The sequence below is a fragment of the Balearica regulorum genome, chromosome 2 (assembly GCF_011004875.1).
Source record: "Balearica regulorum gibbericeps isolate bBalReg1 chromosome 2, bBalReg1.pri, whole genome shotgun sequence".
NCBI lineage: Eukaryota > Metazoa > Chordata > Aves > Gruiformes > Gruidae > Balearica > Balearica regulorum.
The window spans coordinates 117,207,752-117,229,211 of NC_046185.1; the positions used below are offsets into that span (position 1 = coordinate 117,207,752).

A 21,460-nucleotide genomic window follows, 5' to 3' on the forward strand; every position below is an offset into this window, starting at 1 on the left:
TTACCACAAGTGAGACAAAACATACCTTAAAACTATACAATGTATTCTGCTAAAGAAAAATAACTTGGATGTGTGCAACTCCAAAGCCAGAGCAAAATAAAAGGCTATCTAAAATAATACTAGTAGCCCTGCAACATATGAACAGTTTTAATTTAAAAGGACACTGCCAAATATGATTTTCAGTGATAGTTTTAACTGGGTTTATTCCCATATTCTTCTAAATGGCAGAGCTCCCACTGAGATGTGAGATTAAAACAATAAAAATGTTGACTTTCACCCCCCCTTTTCTTCTTCCTCCCCTTTTAAGACCCCATCATTACAGTATTATAGCAAACTATGATTTTCTTCCTTTTTTCAGGAACATGAGGTATTGCTCACAGATGATTCATATTTAAATGTCTTCCTCTAGCAACGTAGCTTGTGCAAGTTCTGATTTTTTTGGTAAAGGCAGGAATTATAATGCCTATTTAATTTTATTTCTTTCAGAATAATATCATCAACAATGCAACTGACTCCTTCTGATGGCAGAAATACAGTTCCTTAGTCAGTCATTTAAAAAAACCTGTGCAACTCCACGTTTAAGCTCTGGCTTTTCTTTGTTCTTAGTGTCTTAGTGCTAGAGCACAGGTCCAAAGAAATAAAACCATGAGGAGGCTCTGCAGAAGGACACTTTCAAGATTTGCTCCAGCTCGAAACAAATAAGAAATAACACAGCTATTTGAAATTATTGAGAGTGTCCATTTAAATCACTGCTCTTTGGTTGGCAAAAAAAGGAGGAAAAAAGAAGGAAACCTAGACAACACAAACGTTCAAAGAAATGGGATAAGCACTCTCCAGACAACATGCTGGGCCTGATCTTTCCTCTACCCTTCTCCCTGCAATTCTCATCTTCTCCTTCTCCAAAAACCAACCTCTGCACCTCTTGAGATCCTCTCGGACCCCCTGCGTTCCCTGTCACCTCCAGCTCCACAGGGCAAGTCCAGCTGCGGTGTTCGTGTCGGAGGGGGGCAAGACTGTCTGACTACCGGCGAAGGTAGGGCACTAAAGAGGCAATTAAAACAACTACTCACATCTTGTGCAAATATTCTCTCCCTCACTCTCTGATACTCCTCTTCTCTCTCTTCAATTGATTTACTTCGTCTGTCATCTCTAAATGGAAGAATTCTGTTTTGCTGAGCAGAAAGAAAACCAGGAGGGTTATATAAGTTGAGCTGTTAAAAACTGCCGTTAAGTAACTGTCAGCTGAGAATAATAAATGTTCACTTAAACAAATGAAGCATGAAAACGATAGCTGTCGTTCCTGCACGAAGTGCCCTGCGAGGCTGGGCACCCGAGGGTTTCCAGTTAGATACTGCACGGGGGTTCGAAGACTGAGTGGCCAAAACAAGGCTTTCTGCATGGCTTTTGTAGACCTGCCGTCCTAAAATTGGGTGTTCTCACCTCAAGCCGAAGAGCCATTGCTCTCGGCTGCTAAGATTTCTCGACTCTCCTACCGGCTGCGAGGAGCAGGAGGGCAGGCAGCGCTGCACTACCTACGAAATAGAGGAAGAAAAGAGGGAAACTAGGCTGCAAGAGCTAAACTGCAAACCCTAGAAGAAACCCACCAAAGTCTAAGTGTACAAGGAAAAGTCCCAAATATTCAGCACAACGCTTTTAACCATTTCCACGCCATAAGGAACCCTTGACTTCAGTTTCGCTGGGAAAAGAAGGGCCATTTGCGCCTCTTGTAAACCGCAGTGAAGGAAATGGCTGTGCCGTGGGAGGGAGGAGAGGAGAAGAGGACCTTAAAGGAATTGGCAATTGGGTTTCAAGTACTGCTCCTTCTCCCCCTGCACCCCAGCACCTGGTGAGATAGGTCATGCTGCTTTCCTTTGGCTGACCCCATATTCACTACACTCCGAAAACGCCTGGGGTTTGTTTTCGAAGCTAACTCAGATGCAGCACAACTGGCAAGGCTGCTATGTACAACTGAAAGTCAAGGGGGGAAAATAGGGGCGGGTGGGGGAGGGAAGAAAAAAAAAAGAAAGGCAAAAAAATCAGTCCTTTACTGAAAGCATGAAGGAGAGTGGCAACGAGAGACTCACTGGCAGGTCCCTCCACAAATATAACCTCAGCAAAGAAAGCATACGCTGTCTTCTTACCTGTGAGAATTTTCTCATAAAAGCAATTCACGTCAGAACCCTTTTTGATTTGTTTTGTTGTTGTTGTTAATATATTCCACATACACATCTTGCACTGGATTGAAACAGCACAACACCCGCTTTTAAAGGCAGCACAAACACACACATTTCCCTGGCGCTCCCCTACTCATCGGGCTCACCTAAGGTAAGGTAGTGTTATGGCACAGGCAACACAGAGGGGGAACGTCTGCCACAGTACATGCACAACAAGCAAGTAAGTTACACAGACAGTAAAAGGTGGTGAGGGGACAGGAGGAGGAAGGGAATCTAAAAGATGAAACTCATTTATTTTTGGTCAAAACTTAATTTAGGATGGGTTAAAAAAAAAAAATTTGACCTGTCCCTCACCATCACATGTTTTTTTGGGGCTTTTTTTTTTTTTTTTTTTTAGGTTTTGGGTTTTTTTTTTTTCCTCTCTCCTTTTTGGGTTACACCAGTTTATCATCAGTCCATACTGAAATCGAACTCTGAATGGGTACAACGGAAGGAGGAAGCTGTAAGGGAGCGGAACAACTGCCACAGTTAGGCGAGACATTGAGAAATGCGACTGACACAGCCTTCCACGCAGCCCGGAGCCGCCGGCATTCCCCCTCCCGTGGGCATGCAGCAAGTCCTGCGCCAAGCAAACCACCCATGCAAACCCACACGCTGCCACGGCTGAAGCGGCCACGCCGGGGCTCGATGCTACCCACGGTGGTACGTACGCCAAAGGAGGCGGGGAAGGGAGCGGGAGGGCAGGGGAGGAGGAGGAGGAGAGCAACAACAAAAGAACAACAATAACATCAGTCAGCCCACCTTCAAAAACAGAACAAATTTCAGCAACTCTCGAACCGAGAACCAACCTGATTGTCTTCTTTATCAATACTAGAGTTATCTCGCTTCAAGATAAATCGCTTCTGGGATTCTTCACCTTTTTCATCTTTTAAATGTTCAGAAAACCTTTGCTCTGGTCTGCCAGCAAAGTAAAACATAGCAATAAAAAAATCTTTCTTTTGGTTTTGCTTTGATCTTTATTTCTCAGTGCTCTTTGTTTTTACAGAGGCATTCAGTGCAAAAGCAGTTAACATTTGTGGTCATGGTGAGACGCTGCCTATAGCTGTCTGAGGCTGCTGTATCGCTGCTAACTGTTATTGCTATAAATAGCTTTTGTTGTTGTTGTGCAGCAAGGAGCGGGAATCCAAAGTCTCAGTCACTGAAATATTTAGACTTTCCTCACTGTGACTGAAGGACAGGGAAAACAAATTAACATACTGTATGTTAATTTGCTTCCTTCAGTAGCTGTGACCTCCGGCAATGCTGCCTATCCACCTTTAAAAGTTAAGAAAAACCGATAGAAAACTTAAAAACAAAACCAAGAGTTTCTTTACTCCTAATAAAACCAGTAACAGGAGGGACTGATGGTGTTTTGCTTAAACAAAATATTACCTCATCACCATTAAGCGAGGAAAAATACTTCAGAGAGTATCAATTAGTCCACCGATTTAAACCCACCCTAACATTTATTTATTTTTAAAAGCCATACCCCACTGGTTAAAAGCTCAACATTTTCAGGTTTGTAAGTTGGTAGGATGATGTTCCATATTCTCATCTTGTGCAAAAAGCGGCATTTCATGTCACCTCACCTTGCACAAAAAGCAAATTTTAAGAAGCATCTCACATCACTGAACTGGTCGCTGCCAATGCCTCGTAGCTGTCAAGAAATAACACTCCAGCTTGCACCACTCCCAGATCAAACCCATAATGTTTTAAGCCCCACCAATGTCGATAGGCAACCAATGGCCTCAAGAACTGAGCTGAGATTCGTACGCTGCTATGGCCCAACTGAGGGGCTGCTAACGCACAAGCTGTTTTTTTAAAAGCAGTAATAAGTTGTGTCACACCGTGAGGTTTTTATCAGGGAACGCAAACCTTATACTCTGTGCTGAAGGAGCTGCTAACAACAGTACTGGTAGGAGCTGCTTATGTCTAGAGATCTACATAAGTAAGATACAAACATTAATGGACCAATTGTGAAGAAACCAAAAGGTAGAATTTACAGAAGTCAGTGACTTTGTAAATAAAACTCCTCTACAAACTTTAAAATTAAAACCTCAGTTTCATCTTATTTCGGACTGGAAAATTAAACCAGACGCGTACATCAGCCACCATTTTGTTGTTATAGCATTCAGATTTATACTTAACTAATTAGCGATGGGTTTCAAATCAAAGTACAGCATGTATTTGCACTGTAATTGCAGTCCATTACGTTGTCAGATGTGCAGGAAACATTTGTAATGGACTGTTAAGAGACACTGTAGTAAGAGATAGCAGTTCTGCTGTCTCTCTTTCTCTATGAATTTGTCACAATTTGCATTTTTGTGACAAAGCAACAAAACATACTAGCCCCATTTCCATAGATTTTGAGAATTCAAGAAGCCTTTGTCCATCTGCTAGCGCTAAGAGATACGGGGCCCAACGCACAAAAGTCAGCAGACGCTCCGGATGCCCCACTAGCCTTCTTTTGGGAAAGCCCAGAGGAGCACAGCTCTCCACATAGTTTTCTAACCTAATGCATCTTTAGTGACGTTTCCTCATAAACAGAAAGGCTACAAAGCCCCAGTAACGGATTGCTAGGTGGGTTGTTCTGCCTTTACTCTCATTAATGAGCACTGTGCCTGCACAGCCAGAAACGAAGATTCATTCCCTCAACTATTCTGCTTTGACAGCTGAGAAATGTTATTTTTCTGATTTTACATCCTAAAGCACAAACAACATTCCTGCAATTGTACTATCAGTATAAAATTTATAGTTGTAAACTATCTACTGAGCATGTAATAAACTATATATCAAACTTAATAAATAACTGGCATTTTAAAATGCAGAGAGAAGAAAAAAGTAATCAAAAATTAGAAAAAAAAGCTTGAAAAAGCAATTTGGGAAAATGTGCCTCCAACTACTAACTTGTTTAAACAACAACGTGGTTTTCATACTTCATAACATTATTTTCATTTTTTAGTCCCATTTTCACTTCATTTAGTATTTATAAAATATTTCCACTTGTCAGAAGAGAATAGGAGAAGTGTGAGATCAAGCCACAAGTCTAAACTAACGATCTGGTACATGCCTGTTAATAAAACTAATGTACGAGCCTGTAGGTGATTAATCTCCAGTTGTGAAAAGAGGTTTGCTTGGGCAGAGAGAGACTCTTGAGCATTATGGAGCGCCACGGTACTGCCAGCGCCATGAGAAGGTCCCTCCCTCCCAGTAGTCACTGCAACTCAGGGTCACCGTTACCAGTGAGGTTGCAAACAGCACGACCAGCTCAGTTAATAAGGACGCAAAGCCTGAGGGAAGACTGTCAAGTGAGAAATAGGATACTACAGCACCAAATATCTTCACGCACGCCAACCTGCAGGCCTCCCTCAAACATTATAAATCAGAAAAGGACATCTAGAAGAAAGAAATGTAAACTAACTATTTTAAAGAAGATATCAGAGTCCAGTGATATTTACACGTGTTTGTGGTTTTGTCTTCAACACTGTTTACGGCATTTTCTTTTTTAACACCTATTGCAAAAATGTATTAGTAGTAGGACACAGATGGCCAACAATGTCTAAAAACCAGTAAGTGGATTCAAATGCTCTAATCATTTGGGTAGAGAAGAGGTTGACTCTGCAAAGATTTGGGTCTGGTCCTCTGATGGAAGTCAGCACAAGTTCCACATTCACAGCTTTAAAGTTCCCTAGAACCATATAACACATTTGCTAAAAGGCAGCAGAGACGCTGTGGTTACTCTGAGGAAATCTGTTGCAATAGTGTATGAATTTGCAGGTGAATCAATCGCTTGAAAATGGAAGAAAATAATATGCAATTTTGAGTAAGATGCATTATACTGTCAATATACTAATACAGTATATAATTACAGTAATACAGCAGTTACAGGGAATTCATCTCATGTGAGTCCCAAATTAATAACAATCACGTTTACTTCTCTTCTAAGCTTTTATAGCCCTGATACTGTCAGTTGTAGAAACTGCACAATATACCAAACTGTGTTCATGCATGAAAGGGAGGGAATTTATCAAGCTTATTTTCAGTACTGGCATAAATTAAGATCTTGGTCAAGTCAAAGCATGGTTTACAGTTATTATTACAAACCCATGCAAAATCAGGAACTTACTATTACCACACTGGTTATCTAATTTACACCTTCAAATCCTAACCACACCTCAGTTTAATTTTAAGCGGTAAAAATGAGATTTGCATAGCTTTTTTGAAGAGAAACTGAGTACTTCTGAAGACCTTACCACTAACTCAAGTACTCTATTTCGGGATCTTCTGCGAAAAACCTCAAACAAAACAACCTATAACACCTATCCTATATTGGCGGGTTGACCCTGGCCACGCAGTACACCCATCTACGTGCTAACAACCGTGCGCAAGAAAACAAACATGCAAACGTACACTTACAAAGAGTGCAGCCCACCCGTATGACATTCAGTATTTCATTTAGCCCCCACGTCCGGAATCAGTGGATCACTTGAGAACCTCAAACCCCACTACTCCAAAAAAGCTTACGAAGAAAATACCAATTCCCTTTTAAGTCAATAAGATTTTTGCAATTTGGAGCCTCTGCTGAGAAAACCAGAAAGTATGACCCGATTATACCTTAAAGGCTTAGAAACCCCAGCACACAGGGAGGGGGAAATCACATAGGCTAAAAAAAAAAAAAAAAAAAAAAAAAGTAGTCAAGTTTGAGGTGGATTTTTGTTTGTTTGTTTGTTTGGGTTTTATTTAATATAACCTTTTGATCATCCAAATTTTTATTGCTTGACAGTATGGATGGAAGCAAAACATCTGTGCCCTAAAAATGCAACTTCTCAAAAACACAATCACAGATGAACTCATTTCATATTTCCTAAAAGTTGTCAAGCAGCTCACTTAGTCATCTTTCTGGAAAGGTGTTTCAGAACAAAACACAGAGCGCATTTCCTCCTTCCCTGTAAAGCTTTTGATCAGGTGCTACTAATGTTTAAGAGAAATTGGATCTTGTCATGCATCCTCAGGCAGCTGTGCAGCCCCTTTCTCATGCCCAGATCTGCCAGAGAGTGTAGGTCCTTCGAGCAGCCAAGACAGCCTCTCTTCTCCATTCTGCCTTGCAGGAAACCAGCTTCAGTAGGTGTCCAGCAACACCCAAACCTTTCACCACAGACAGCTTCCCGAAACTCTGAGAGTCTGTGGACTTTGGCAAAATCTGCTCACATCATCCAAAAATCTTTGGAAACCTTTTCCTAATCCATTTTCTTTCACAGTGAAAAGATGGAGAGGATGGATTATGAAATTAGTTTTTGGCAAGTGATCAATTTACCCAACCGCCAGCCACAGCATGTGACAGGCATCATTAAGCCTCCTATCCAGTGTTTTTCCCTGGTTCAGGAGCACTTCTGCGTACCTCACTGCAATATCAGGTCCAGACTTGAGGAGAATAGTCAGGCAAAATCTCAGGGCAATACTGCTTTTCAGTTTCTAGTGGCTGTGCTCCTTCTCATGGAGAATCATCAGCCAATGATCATTTCAACTCTTTCAGCCTCATTTTTGTGTTGAGGGATTATTATAACACTCACTTTAAGATACGGGTCAAGTTTCTTATTTCTGTGCTTGGAATACTTTCCCTGTGAGGGTGACCGAGCACTGGCACAGTTTGCCCAGAAAGGTGGTGTAGTCTCCATCATTGGGATGGTCCTGGGCAATTGGCTTTAGGTGGCCCTGCTTGAGCAGGGGTGGGGTTGGACAAGTTCACCTCTAAGGTCCCTTCCAACCTCAACCATCCTGTCATTTTATGAAACACTGAGTCAGATATATAGTAACAAATCTATAGCAAAACAAAGCTCTGTCACTACCTCCTTTCAGATGTTTTTTGTGTCTGCTGCTTCTTTCGCAAGTTGGCCATCATCATTTACCTTTCTCATTTTATAGTTACCTAAAAGCCATCTGCAGTCCTTACTTCAGCAAGACCCCAATAAAGACACTTTTCTAGACTCATTCCTTACAATGAAGCCTATATTTTGGAAATGGTAAAGCTGGAATAAGCAGCTAAACATTTCTGTGTGTCGGAAAGGAAAAAAAAAAAGTTAAGATTTTTGATAGCAACATCCATTATAAGATTTTTTCCTACTATCATTGTGGTGATTTTAATGTGAGCTGCTTCCATTCACTTCAGTAGAGTTCCTCTCAATTTATCTCTGTATGACAGAAAACAGAGTTTGCCCCTCAGGCATATTTTTTACATGGTCTCTTTAAGGAGAATTCGCCATTACGTGCTCATTTAATGCTTTTGATTCCAAGTCAACCATTGTAAGTAGTAATGAAAAAAACCCCAAACCCTAAGTACCTTAACCAGGTATCCACTATTTAATCAAATTACAGATTTAAAAAAACATATTGCTGAGTGGTAATAACTATCAGGATACACAGACTAAGGAAGTCACAGGGCATTTCCCTTCTAAACATTGCATCTGCCATGTTTAGAAGCAAACTAATGCAGTTTCATAGACCTCTCTTTGCACGGGAGATAAGAAATGAAATACTGGTGGGGGGGAAACTTCACTCATTTAAAATAAGTTAATTAGCTCTGAAATAACTGGCTAAGAAACAGGAAACACAGATACCACACCAAAAGTACAAATGGAAAGAGACAAGCATGAGCTTTGAACATTATGGTTCTGAAGACGTAGTCACTGTATTAGCAGAGCTCACAAACAGTCTGGTATTGTCTGGGCTGACTTATATACAGCACATAAATCTTTATTATGAGGCATATGTTTCTGACAGCACCACAGCACAGAGGCTGTTGCAAGATGCCTTTCAAAGAAAGCAACAACCTCACCATGTGTGGAAAAGATGGGTTTGCCAGTACAGCGCCTGATGGAGTTACAAAAAAAAAAAAAAAAATCAGGCAAGTGCTGTAGTGCATATCATCTGCAAAAGCCTCATAGGTAAGAGCGAAGCATTGTCTGAAGGAATGTAAAATAGGAAAGAGATTTCAAAAGTGGAGATCGCTGCAGTGTGCAAGAGTCTAAAAAAAACCAAAAACATTGCATTGCAATTGTTAATTTAATGCACATAATGAAGGACAGCACGTTGATATTCCTCTCCTGAATGAAAGGCAACATAAAGTGAAAGACAGGCAGAGTAATGGGGCTAGGAAGAGGCAAAACACCACCCCTGGGTACCCGCAGGATCATCATCTGGCAAACAAAATGAATAACTGACAAAATGTTCTTAGATCAGGAGAGCAATGGGACAGTGAGAGTGGGGGAGAAGCGCTGCTGCCAACAGGATTCAGAGAAGTTGTGAAGATTTATGGCGCTCTTGTGTGGGTGTGCTGATGGTTTAACAGTGTTTTCTTCTTATTTGCGCTTGTCTTTAATTAAACCGACTGCTCAGTCCAACATCACGTTTGCCTCTATTTTGAAGGCACGCTGTGACACAGTATGATGGCCTTTCTTGCTTTGCTAGTTTGTGAATATCTACTACATCTGCCCGCTGTGCTTTTTTCGGTTTTATGCTGGAGGCTCTCCTAGGGCTCTGCATTACTGCCACAGTAAACCTATGTAAGCATTACCGATTCTTTGCTTTACCTTGTGAGCCAAAATTCTATTATCTGCAGTACAAATGACCATTTTGATCACGGAGGCATGGGAATGTATTCTGAGAGTTCGAGAATTTACAGAATTTGGAAGCAAATATCATCATTGTCAAAAGGCCCCAACTAAATGATGAAAGGCAGAATTCCAGCCCTAGAGGTTAAATTATTTGATGAAATTTTCTCAGAATAATACTTTTCAAGAATGAGAGCCCAGAATTTCAGCCTTCAAACAAGCTTTGTATATTTAGGGGTTGATGGACGCTGAAACACAGTTTCAAAAAGTCAGAGTGGGAATTTAAATACAGATAATTGTTAAAGTACAGTGCATTTATATTATCATAACTTAATACTTGAAACCACTCAAGATGGCATTTCAAGCATTTGAAGGTAAATGCCTCATTAACAGATTGCTGCTTTTATAGTATGAGTCACTAAGAACTTACGATGATAAAAGCACACTGAATCCACCAAAAAAAAAAAAAATCAACCCTGTACAAGACAGTTCCTTCAAGGTGCTGCTGTCTCTGTAGCACAGGGTGGGGGGAGGCCCCTCAAATACCAAATGCCACATTTTTCCTAGTTAAAGACTTTATATTCTTTAACATTTTTTTCAGAACAGCATCTGGCCTCTAAACATGTTCTGTATTTATTACTAAACAACAAGGATGTGAAAAGTCACAAGTTATTGTGACAGGCATTCTCCCCCTCTAATTAGGGTTGCAGAGAAGTCTGGCAGGACTGAAAGGAAGAGCCAGTAATGCTACACGGGAGCGGCGTCCCCCCGGATTTTTCAATGAGAGCGAGCAAGGTTCAGTCTGTCACTCTCACCCACCCCTTCAAGATGCTCAGTTCCAGTACCCCAGCAGCACATTTTCAGGGGGGCTGGCACCAGTAGCATTTGCCATTATGAAAATGATGGCAAAGCTGAAGGCTGCAGGATGGCTAGAGTCAATGCACACCGAATCTCTTCCATGCCAATTTATTCTGTGTGCGGATCAAGCAGAGGGCCAGATCCTGAAGGCTTTCAGAGTATACGGTATTTAAAGAACCTGATCTAACGTTGAGGTATCATAGCACAACTTGCAACCCTCACAGGCCTTCACAAAGCTTAATTCCAGAAAGTCACCCTCATTTAATCTATGGATGCAAACCATAGTACATCTGAACATCTTGCAGAGCACCGATTTATTTCCAGCTAGTAGAGCCTACTATGTGGTACCATTGCTTATTATGGAATTCATTAATATTTGATTTTAAGGATGTGGCATACTCTGTAAGTGGCTGCAAATTACAGTGTTGCATAACTGCTGTGATCTATTTAAAGTTACATTACTTAGAAGTTCAAAAAATAACAAGGAAGAGAGTGAGAAAAAGGAAGCAAATTCAAGATTTGAAGACCACCAATGAAGGCAAAATAGCTCCCCAAAAGCCGATGGGCTGATGAAGAAACTATTAGTCCAGTTGAAATGCCCCATGTGTACAAATTAATACCATAGCAAATTCTTGTGCTTACTTCTACTTCAGGCCATGAACGTTTTCCCCGTCTCCAGCAGGAAGACCCGTGGATCAGAAGTCATCCCCTGAACAATCACTGGCCTGAAGAAGAGTGCCTATTTCTAAACCTGTCAGAGGCTACCTTGGAAAAAGCGAGCAGAAACAACTGACTTTGCTTATAAAGACAAAGGTTTCTCAAAACTCATGATACTTTTTTCATTTATAGCGATCATGTCATATTTCCTGCATTAAACATGACGCAGGGAACAGAAGAGTAAAAGGCAATTACTGAAAACAATTTAGACTGCCTAGAAAATTCACTTGCTCGTATACTAGCACCTCGTTTCTGAAATACTCAGATTTAAAGACATTATTTCACCTACTACTGACATACAGTTACCTCTGCGAGAAGTACAGGGGCCATTTCAAATTTCCAGATCTGCCTCCAGTGATTTGGAAGTATAAATGATGGAACAGCAAATTGATTAACGGGCACTTTCCTGCTACAGCTCTCTTCCTGGGTAACCTCCCATCTCTCCACACAGAGCAGGTGACAATAACCTTCTAGGTTTATCAAACTTAACAGTATTAAGTGGTGTGATTGTAAGGATTAAAAAAAGAAAAAACAAAAAAACCTCAGAAAAAAATACCATAGATGTCTTCTGATTAATGCTTAACTAATATTTCATTACAGTATAGAACAGCTGTAAAGTACATGGCCACTTTAATTATAAACAATTTAGTTTTGATAAATTACATTAGATAAAAATTTAATAGTGGAGCTATTAGAACTGGTCCATTAATCCTAACATCTCATTTACAGATTAAGTCATTTCCATGGGTCCAGTATATGGCTTACACCAGTCAAAGTAAGAACGAAGCCAGTATTTAAGGGTCAAATTCAGCTCAACTTCAAGTGTACCAAGTGTATTCTTTCTCTTTTGTATCTTTCATGTTAAATAGGCATGTGACTAAAATGAGAGAATGCTTGCTCAGAAAAAAAGGCTGTACTAATTCAATTATTATTAAAAAAAATCAACATTTAAAAAAAAAAAAAAAAGACTGGGAGAAAAAAGCTCAATCTCTTCCAGATGAGCGTCAAGCAGTGAAATTACGAATATGCACAGCCTCAAATAATGCATTTAGCGTAACAGTGGCAACTTTATGTCTGAAACAAATGCCTGCAGCATAATATTAAGATACTTCTAAAACGTCTACCAGTTATTAACGTACTTAGACCCTAAATTACTTCTCCAACCACCATGTGACAGGATAAAAGAAAGGCAATTCCTCCACATTAGGTGGCTCTCTACTGCAATAAAAAGCCAAGGCAATGCAGTGCACGAGGAGGTGCAGGCCACTGCTGGAGGCAGACATTTCCCGAATCTCAACGCAAAACATTTAATTTCCCTTAATGCTTTTCTAAAGCACTGTTTGGGAAGTTCCTCATTCCTTCTTGAATGTGAAGGCCTTCCCCTGCTCAACACACAGGGATGTGCTGCCCAGCTCTGGGCGGCAGCAGGAAAGGCCAGAAAGGAGCTAAAATCTAAAATCTAAGCATCATAGCAATGACTACTGGGTCACTGGGCTCTCGCATCCTAAACGTGATTACTATTGCACTGAAAAATGTTTTTTCTAATCACCTTCCTAATTTAATCCCAGATTGAAATAAACAGATTATTTTTGCATGAAAAATTCAAGAACTAAAATCCATGAAAACCAACATAATTTAATACTTTGAAGCTACGTATGTTACTATGTAGCTACATAAACTCATAGTTATTAGACATTATTGCTTTATTATGTTCTTAGTAAATTCTTAGTTGCATAATGTATTAGCTCAGCTTAAACTGGAACAAAATGTCTCTGACAATTATAGTGTTATTTCTCAGTTACACAGGGGGTTTTTTTCCATTTTAGTTGCATATGTCTACTACGCACCCTTATATTTCCATACACATTTGTAACATATGACACTGCTATAGCGATTGGGCAACAGCAACTCTAAACCAGACGGAAAGTGTAGATGTCCCCAGTTTCTACCTATTTCTTAGTAGTCAAAGAGCAACTATTCTGTAGTGAAGAGGGGAAAGAGGTAACTACAATAGGAAACAGAGAAATGGAAGGAACTCCATAGTCCCTTGAAGAAAACTAATGCAGAACTCCAAGGGGAAAAAAAACCCCAAAACAACCAACCCCAAAACCCGAAAATAATGGTGTTCGTATATGTTTTCTTGCATCATGTGGCTCATAAAAGCGATTCTACACTCACGATGTCATTACTCTGTGTTATCCGTGACTATCATATAGGTACACAAGGTGCTTAAATGCAGCTGCAATACGATACAGCAAGCCATTTGCCAGATAACTATTCCGTATTACAACGCAGGGGGACAACACCCAAAACTGAGCTTTAAACTCCCTGGCAAACATTGAATTTCTTTGACTGAGCTTTTACAAAAAAATAAGATATATGTGAGCAGATACACAGTTGTAACTACTACCACATACCTAATTAAAAAAAGAACTGTTACCAAATGCGTGTGGAAAATGTCACATCTTTCCTATCAGCAAACAACTACTTAAAGAAATTAAAGTCATTTATATTGAATACTTCATTTAGTCAAGGGGACAGGCATACTTTTCGGCATGTTCCAAAGGCTGTAACATTTGGCATCTCAAGGAGTCTTCTTGGCACTTCTGCCTAGGGTAAAAAAAAAAAATAAAAAAAAATCTAGAAACTATTTGTCCTGGTTTCAGCTGAGAGGGTTGATTTTCTTCACAGTAGCTAGTATGGGGCTGTGTTTTGGATTTGTGCTGGAGACAGCATTGATAATATAGAGATGTTTTTGTTCTATGGACTTATTGTTGAGCAGTGTTTACACGGGGCCAAGGCCTTTTCTGCTTCTTGCACTGCCCTGCCAGCGGGATGGCTGGGGGTGGACAAGAAGTCGGGAGGAGACACAGACAGGACAGGTGACCCAAACTGACCAAAGGGATATTCCATACCATGTGACATCATGCTCAGTGTAAAAGGGCAGCTAGCCAGGGAGGGGCGGCAGCATTTCCAGGACATGTGGCTCGGGGACAGTCTGGTTTCAGGACAGGTCTGAGCGTGCAGTCTGAGTTGTACAGTTCTTGGGTGAGAAACGACATTGTGTATCACCAGTTTTGTATACTCTGTTAAGTACTGGGGTTTTTGTTTTGGTTTTTTTTTCCCCTCTCCCTGTGCTATCCCAGTAAACTGTCCTTATACCAACCCACCAGGTCTTGCCTTTTCTTTCCCATTCTCCTCCCCATCCCACTGTGGGGCAGTGGGTGAGTGGCTGCGTGGTGCTCAGCTGCCGGCTGGGGCTAAACCACGACACTATCCTTCATTGAAATTGCCAACGTTCAGTGAATGCCATTTTACTGACATGTCTATAGAATCTTGTACCAAAGTTCAGATTCTTATCTTAAGATAGTGAAATTGGCACAGCGCACCTCTATGAGCATAGATGTTATCTACCACAAGATCACTCACTGTATACACAATAGAAAGCTAATGAGAACTTCTCTTCCGTACTTGTGATTCAAACCACCCTTACACAGAGGAGACAGAATAACACAGACTGTATGTCATAACTACAAAGGTCTTGTAGGTTATTCAAAGTACATACTGTACATTATGTATCCTTCTGCTGATACAGTTCAACTCTAGATTATAAGGAATCCCTGTAACACACAAAACATCTTAGTGTTGCCCAAAGTTTTTGATGCATCCCAAAGGCACCAAAAAACCTTCTGAGTGGGCCAATATTATATTAAAATTTACATATTAGAAGAGTAAGAAGAAAACCAAATATTACAAGGATCATAACTCACCATGCTCTTGGAAAAAAAAACCAGTCATAACTGAAGATGTGAATATAGATATAAAGTTCATAATAGGTATGTTACACCCTCAGAATGTATGAAAATGTCTAAATACAGCCATTATATATTCTAAGCACTCCGCCTTCTCAATTCTGATGAGCCCTGCCACTCACACTTATATAAAAATGTACATGAATGCATGTGTGGGCTGTGATTCAGACATACTTGTCACATGGGTGATGATCTCAACCAAATGAAAACCCATTTCATTTACCAAGCACATCAAACACACTTCCTTTAAATTTCTCCACCTATATACAGACAATCAAATGAATGAATCTGATTGACCTGATATGTGTAATAATATCAACAGTTCTGCAAAAAACTCCAAAGTACTTCCAATTCTTTGACAGGAATTATGAGAAATATACAGAATAGAAGGTGGCACACACACTCCCCCCCCCCCTCCAATTTGGGATGCCCTAACATATTTCCTCAATTCCAAACTGTTTATATCATATTTATATCATATTTCTCTACATTTCAGTATATCTCTAGATAGATGACAGTCAGACACAGATGACAGACAAATATACATTACAATGGTGACACAAAAGCAGGTTCATACTAAACAAAGCAGACTTCCAATTTTAAGTAGTAGTTGAACACTTTGACTATAAAAACAAAACAACAATAAAAACCCCTCCCTCACTTTCTGATCAACTTTTCTCATGTATACTGCTGAGAGTAAAATTTTTAAAAGTTGGACAAATTAGTTAGGCAGGACTTTGTAAGATAAGAGACCATAAAAATGATATTTATTTTTTGAAGTTGTTCTCCTTTTTTAACCTAGTCTTAATTTCAAAAATCATACTGAAAGGTAATTTGTTTTTAAAATGCAGTATACTGTGATGAGAGCAAGAGTACAGAGACTTAACTTTATGAAGGTTAACAAATATTTGGGTACTTGAGGTCACCTCTATGTGTTTTAAAATTTCATTTCATTAAAAAGCTTCAAAAAACAGTAGAACTTCTTCACATTCCAATAAAATTAAAAAGAAAAAAAAGGCACCTTAGATTAAGTTCCTCATCATAAATTGTCTTCAGACTGCAAAATTGTCATTGTGGTCTGACTGTATTAACAGAGACTTCACCAAGAGTTCACTAAAGCTCCAGGATTGCAGTCCCAGAGAGATTCAAGTCCTAGTACATTTTTACCATCTTCCCTTCTCTGTAAAGCAACATGGTTGACCAGACAAGCCACAGCCCTCCTTCCAGCTGCAACCCCTTCAATAAGCTCTTTCTCAAATTCCAAGCCCTTGAAAAACAGGGGGCTTTTTTATAGGCAGAGGTGCACAGAAGTAGATATATGTTGCCCTAAGTTGGCTAATTGATGAAAGAAATTAAATGCCCCCATCCACTCCATTCATATCCTAGTCCCCCGTTTGACAGACCTTACTCCATACCACGGCACCTCTAAGGTAGCGTTGTTACCAGATTTTCCCCAACCAGCCCAATCATCTCAAAGCCCATTAACTGTCCTGACCCTTGTACCTCCACCCACCTGCGGGCAGCGAGCACGGGAGGTCTCTGCTGAACCGAATAAACGCACCTCACTGCCCGGAGCCAGGGAACAACGCATCGCCTGCAAGCGTGAGCAGAGATGTGACATGAACACTCGCTCAGCCAGAGAAATAAGCCACATGGTGCTTATTCAAGCCCAAGAGTCATATGCTCTTCCCAAACAAGCACACATACACCAAAGTCACAGACAGTGCAGAATTTATGAATTCTCGAGTATCCAAGAATATTCTTCACTCTCTGCAGTATGCAGCTAAAGTACTTTGGAAACCATATGCCATAAAGAGATAATTTATTGTCAAAATGCAAATCTTCATAATATCCGTCTGTGGGGCCTCTCCATAAATTCGCATAAAACTATCATGGCTCAGGCTTACAGCACAGCATAACCATGTTGAACAGCGTGTCAGCCGCTCTCCAGATTCTCCGGTATTCTGGATACTTTCCAAGTAGTAATTAATAGAGTCAACACATTCCCAGTATTTGGTGTTGATTCTGAACCGCACAAAATTGTCTCCTCTGAGAGTACTGAAATGCAGAACACATGAAATCACATTGGACGCTTTCAGATGTGGAACTTCCACAATATTTGTTGCGGATAATAAAATCTCATCAGCTTTTATTCAAGCTGGATAATAACAATCTATTTTCTGTCAGAGCCATGGATGTTTTAAAAAAACATGCCATCTCCTCCAGTTACAAAGAGAAAGAGCTACTTCTACAAAGCCTTATCTTACAGCAGTATCAAAATAATGTAAATAACACACTGCAGGCACCATGATGCAATACGAACTTCATATAATCCAGTTACCTACTACCAAATCACTGCAGAAGGGAAAAAAATCTGCAGTTTGTGCGGTGCTTATGAAACAGCTGTACTCACAGTCAACAGAGGGGCAAAGCCCTGTATTTATTTCTGGAAGCTCTACACTGGAATGATGACCAATTTGTCTGGCTCCCTGCCTCACCTCCAGCTTGCAAGACCACAGCTGAGATGGTCATTCGATCCGCTATACCCACGTAACATCCTGCCCGCTGAGCTTGCCCACAGGGACGCCAGTTCATGCCTGGTCAACAGCCTCGCTTGCTCATTCCCACCATGCAAGAAGCCACAGGTTCACCAGAGCACTCGGACAAAGTTTTAACCGTTGAAGAAGGCTTCAGTGTCCTCTCCAGAAGCACTGCGCGTGCACTTCCAACAGCGCTTCCAGTGCTATCCATCTCTGTGATGCACAGCCACACAACCAAGCAAGGCATTCTCAGATATTTAATGTGATATTCTCACATCATCAAGTCGACCAGGAGAAGGCAATGCTGTGAGTAAAGATCTGTAGCAGTTGGTGCACTACAGAGGTGACACAAACGTGAAGGGGAAAGGGAGAACTACAAAGAGAGAGGAATGCCTAAAAAAAGCATTCAAATATGATTGATTGTGTTTTGCTTAAGAGAAGACTCATTTTTTTTTCATTTACAACTCAGAAATGAACACCAGTTTGCTGCATACCCAGCTTTTTCTTATTCATACCCAAACACAGCCCTCGCACAGGGTCAGGTATTACCTGATCCTGAGGCTAAGCCTTAGCAGCCCGAGTGTTAGTTTAATCAAGCTACTGTCATTCTCTTGACTTCTGAAAAATCAGATTGTTAGCGCACGCTTTATTCAGATCTTTAAAACCACTGATGTCCAAGTGTTGTTTTAGAGGTGCCTGAGTATCTCAGGGATAGCTCATGAAAAGAATCCAAAATGAATTGTCCATCATCTTAAATTTATTTCACACACAAAAGATTTTTAGGGCTCAGTGACGTAAAAACCAATGCGTTTGCAAAATTAGGTAGCCCTTCTAGCCTTCCACAGGAGAAGCTAATAACATTTAAAAAAAAACAAAAAAAACACAAAACCAATTCTCTGCAACTGAGTCTGAGTAAATCACCTAAGTACTGGATATGTAAATGAAATAAATGTTTTTATTTCTCCTACTAATTGAATACAGGAAGTACACAATTTTCAAATGGGGCTTTCCTGTTCCAATACCAGATACCAAAACTTCATTATCTGTTTGTAATTACTTCCTCTTCATTATGTAGTTTATAGGTAAAGAGGGAGAGGAAGGCTACAGTTCCATCATGGTTAATACACACATGGCACTCAGCAGAACAATTGATGCTGATTAGGCAAGGACACATGACTGCATCTTTGCTGAATTAGCCAGGGAACTTCGTACCGAGCTTTTGCTAGCTTTATACAGGTTCACGGAGGAGAGCATAAAGCATGCCAGCACAAGTTTAAAGTTTAACCTGCCAGGAATTTTGCAATGCATTTGAACCATCAGAAGGAATTTATATCCCACAAAAACTCTGTGGTCAAACGATGAGATTGGAAGAGAAAATAGAGTGGAACCAGGAGGGTAGAAGAGGAGGAAAAGGGAATGAATGGTGGCAGGTGGTGGAGGGGAACCAAATCCTAAATAATCAGGTTGGGCAGAAAACGATTCTTGAAGCAGGGAGAGCCAGAACAAGGGAAGAGGCAATTCCAAATACGTTTGGGTTATTTAGGAATACAGCCCTATGGTATCAGGTGCCATGTAAAGCAACAGGCTCATTTCTGTAGCAAAAGTGGTGGCACTAAGGAGTCAGCGAAAGTAACATTCCAAGATACTGCATTAAGTTTCTCACAAGAGACAACTTGGGTTGATTTCTCCTTATGCATCTTTATATCCTTAAATAACCTCACAATGCGAGCCCTGTCCTCCCCTCCCACCCTAGAAAGAAGTAAACAGCACTCACTCGATACAAAAATAAAACAAATAAAAATATAAAAGATTTAAAAAAATACACCACACAGTCATGGTACCAACCAGCTCTTGTGAAAGGGAACAAGGAAAAGCACAACAGTGTTGCTACTTACATTCTTGTATTGCTGGTCTTGTTGATAATTACGGATTTTCCAGTCTGATCCACATTGTGATCCATTCCAAAGTAAGCTGCCACTCTGTGCACTAACATCCTCTGATATGATGACATCTGAGGGAACTTTTTATAGTGATTACTGGTGAAAAAAAAATAAATTGCATTGATAATTAGATTTCCCTCTGAGCTATAATTAAAGGAAAATAGCAATACATTCAATAATTCAGTGGACAAAAATCTGAAAATTTTTCCTTTGTGCATTTACATATAAATGTTTGCTATGAGAAGGCAGGAAAAAAAAAAGGAATTAATTTTAGAGTTTCTAATAAGCATATTTCCATGCACTACACTGGGACAAACAAAGCTCACACTTCATGGTATCAACTGAGTATTCTGTATATTGGGAAGAACTCACCCCGGAACGCGCACACACACTCGTGCTTCCCTGCGCAAACAATCCTGCAGATTTGCTGAGCTCCTGGCAACAGCTTTCTGCCTTTCTCCCAAAGGTCAGATGCCAGGCGATGCTGGAAAGATCTAGTTTGGCAAGTACTCCTTTTTTCTCTCTTACTGACAAAACGCTTATTTCCCGTCAGCATAATTTCTTCCTCTGCTACTATTCTGACTCTCTATTTTTAAGGCTGCAGAAACATTTATTTTAAAGAGCACGATAGTTGCAAGAATCCCTCCACCCAAGTTCAGTTTTATTTTCCAATGCATTAGAATTGCATAGCACACAGGGAAAACCCGTGAGGTAGCATATGTGATCATCCTCTGTGCTGAAAGCTTTAATTATATTTTTGGACCTAAATGAGCGGAGCCAGTGCAATTATGATGCAATGAAGAGCAAAAAGGTTGTCATTTACATCTACTGTATTTTCAGCAGCCTAATCTTGCAGCGTGCCAGTAACAGCGCTCAGCAGCACTGTGGTCCACATGAGCGTATCCCTTGCACACCTCGCATTGCTACACACATGACTTAATAACCAAGTGTGGAACTCAACTTACTTGTTGTCACTAATAAAATCAATAATTTCCTGTTCCATTTTCAAGAGTATCATTCTGTCCCTGTCAAAAAGAAACGCAAAGATTTGTAGCATCAACCACCAACAGACATTTTAGATGAAAAAATGAATATATCAATGTTTGTAAGGCAATTTTGAAAGCGCTGTCAGCCATCTTGATTAAAAATGAAATGCTGGTGCATCTGGAGAAGATTGAAACCTGCTTTGCTGCACCTTCACTGATATTCACTGACACACATGACAGATTTAGCTCTTCCTTGAGCTCAACTATGGTCTGAGAGTACTTCGAGCCCCAACAGGCTGCGATCAAGTTGTTGGCATAGAAAGACTGACTGCTATGGATAGCTTTGGTCCTTTTTCACATACGTCGTGTCCCCCCCCTTTTTTTTTTTTGGATGGAAAATGAGATTTCCAGCTAACCTAGCTCTTTCATGAGAAGAGCTGCTACCCACAGAAATTTTCTATATTTTGTCCAAGACACATCTTCCATAAGGCATTGATCTGCAGGAAAAAAGACTGGGCACATCTAATCTACAATGGAGAACAATGCCTTTGAACTATGGCTCCCGGCATGCAATGCCACAGCATTTCTCAGTCAAAATGGTCTGTTTTCAACTGGAAGGTCTCAGATGTTCCCCTCTCCTGCCAAAAACATTCAAAAATTTCCCCAGCATATTTCCACACATACATCTTTTCTAAGCTTGACAAGAGTCCATCACTCTGTAGTTCTTTTGAACTTTCTCATTTTGTGCAGATAAAACAATTCAAGGACCTTCCATCGTCTATACAAG

At 40.4% G+C, this 21,460-nt stretch overlaps 1 protein-coding gene across 1 annotated transcript in view; it reads right to left on the reverse strand.

The window, feature by feature from the left end:
• The window catches only part of ARPP21 (cAMP regulated phosphoprotein 21), a 104,485-nt gene that overhangs the window by 74,767 nt on the left and 8,258 nt on the right, over nt 1–21,460 (reverse strand). The window contains 4 exon segments of the mRNA XM_075745489.1: nt 1,071–1,172; nt 3,023–3,131; nt 19,643–19,783; nt 20,653–20,712. Of these exon segments, the coding sequence (XP_075601604.1) occupies nt 1,071–1,172; nt 3,023–3,131; nt 19,643–19,783; nt 20,653–20,712 (412 nt within the window).